General features: G+C 41.8%; 1 protein-coding gene across 1 annotated transcript in view; it reads right to left on the bottom strand.

Moving 5' to 3' along the window:
• LOC118324808 (dynein heavy chain 5, axonemal-like) overlaps positions 1-1431 on the bottom strand; it is a gene marked incomplete in the record, with an annotated part of 45419 nt that extends 43988 nt beyond the window's left edge. The window contains 3 exon segments of the mRNA XM_035657282.1: positions 737-826; positions 1021-1095; positions 1189-1431. Coding sequence (XP_035513175.1) covers positions 737-826; positions 1021-1095; positions 1189-1431 — 408 coding nt within the window.
• Between the last annotated feature and the right edge of the window lie 171 nt (positions 1432-1602).

Genomic DNA, 1602 nt, shown 5'->3' with positions numbered 1-1602 from the left:
GACGACAATGGTGGTGAAGACAACAACTCCCATGATCCCACGCTGCTTCACCACCTCATCACACTTCATATTTTGTTATTGCTTGGATGTGAGAGACCCCCTAGTGGCAGAAATTACATTTTGTACCTTTAAAGAAAGCTATTATCGTTGTTTCTCATAGAGACAGCAACCAGGCACAAGAGACACAGAATATGATAGTGTACCAGTCAGACTGGTCTGCAGAAGGTTTCCAGACTTTTGTATCGCCTTGCTAACTGGCAAACAAAGCAACACATAAGATTTTCTTCCATAGCAACACAACACAGACTCGACAAGTGCAGTTATTATCTCTGAGGCCGGACAATGGTGAACATTAAGCAGCATTGTTCTGAGCTCACACAGCAGCAACTTGATTTCTCTGCACGCAACCCAGTGTCCTCCAGACAATATTTTCTTCATAAAATATGATCCAGTTTCCCCCAAATCATTCAAAACTGTGTTTGTGTACAGTAATCAGTCAGCTCCAGTAGCTAGCCATGCTGTTATTAGTATTTTTAGTTGAAATTGGTTGGTTCACACTTCTGTAAGCTATTGGATTTTGATATAAAAACACAAAAAAATATTTTTTTTAATAAGGCTTTTGGCATACATTGTTGAATAAAGGTACAATATGACTGAGAGTGTGATCTTAAAGGCTAGAAAGACTTTTTTTATTTTATCTCAACTATAAATTGAGACTCAAGTAGTTTGCACCTACCTCAGAGCTCCCCGTAGTGAGGAAGAGCTTCCTCTGAGCCACAGTTGAGGTCGCTACGTCCACAAAGGAGGAATGACTGGACGCCAGATTCTGGGGAGAATGACATATAGAAGAGAGAGAAAGACAGATATAAAGTACAGAGAGACAGGAAGGAAAAGGTGAGCAAAGTGCAGATATTGAGGAGAGAAAGAAGTGAAGACGAGAGGGACAGAAATCAGACAAAAAGACAATGAGAACATAGAGTCATATCAATTAAAATGTATAGTTTATGTGAGAGCAGTTACCTGTTTCACATTCTGATAGAAGAAAATCAGCTTCTTGGATCCATTTGCAGCAAAGAAATCATCGATCAGACTGAACTGGAAGAATCAGACAAAGATTGAGCCCTGCCTGAAGGAGAACAGAGGTTATTTCTGTCAGTCTGTAGTTTTACAGCCAGACTGTGACTTTACCTTGTCATCAGAGATCAGGGCATCCTCCACCTCCGGCTCCCCCAGGATCCCGGCGTCCACCAACCTGCTGATCAAGTATTTGTGTCGGGCGTCCAGCGTCGCTCGTCTCTCCTCCTTCATGGCTCTTGCCTGCTTCGCTATTTCTCTTCTCGCCTCATTGGACAACAGCACTGTCCTTTTACCAGACACCTGGACAGAAATCAGTCGTACACACAGTAGTGTCCAATTTCTGTTTGTGGACATGTTTGTATAAGCAAAATACAGTGTAATGACTTTTTATCAACTGCTAATGATGTTTCTTTTTGGATCTTGTTGTACTGAAACGTGGTTGTAGCATACGGCCAGTCAGTGTTACGTCAGCCGTAAAGAAGAGAGACTTGTTCAGGTGTAAAAGTGGCGGTTGATGATAATAAA

This window comes from Morone saxatilis, unplaced genomic scaffold (genome assembly GCF_004916995.1).
Source record: "Morone saxatilis isolate NCDOM2014 unplaced genomic scaffold, NCSU_SB_2.0 Contig0, whole genome shotgun sequence".
Lineage (NCBI taxonomy): Eukaryota > Metazoa > Chordata > Actinopteri > Moronidae > Morone > Morone saxatilis.
The sequence above is the reverse complement of the archived record's forward strand: the minus strand, read 5'-3'. Positions and strand labels throughout refer to the sequence as shown.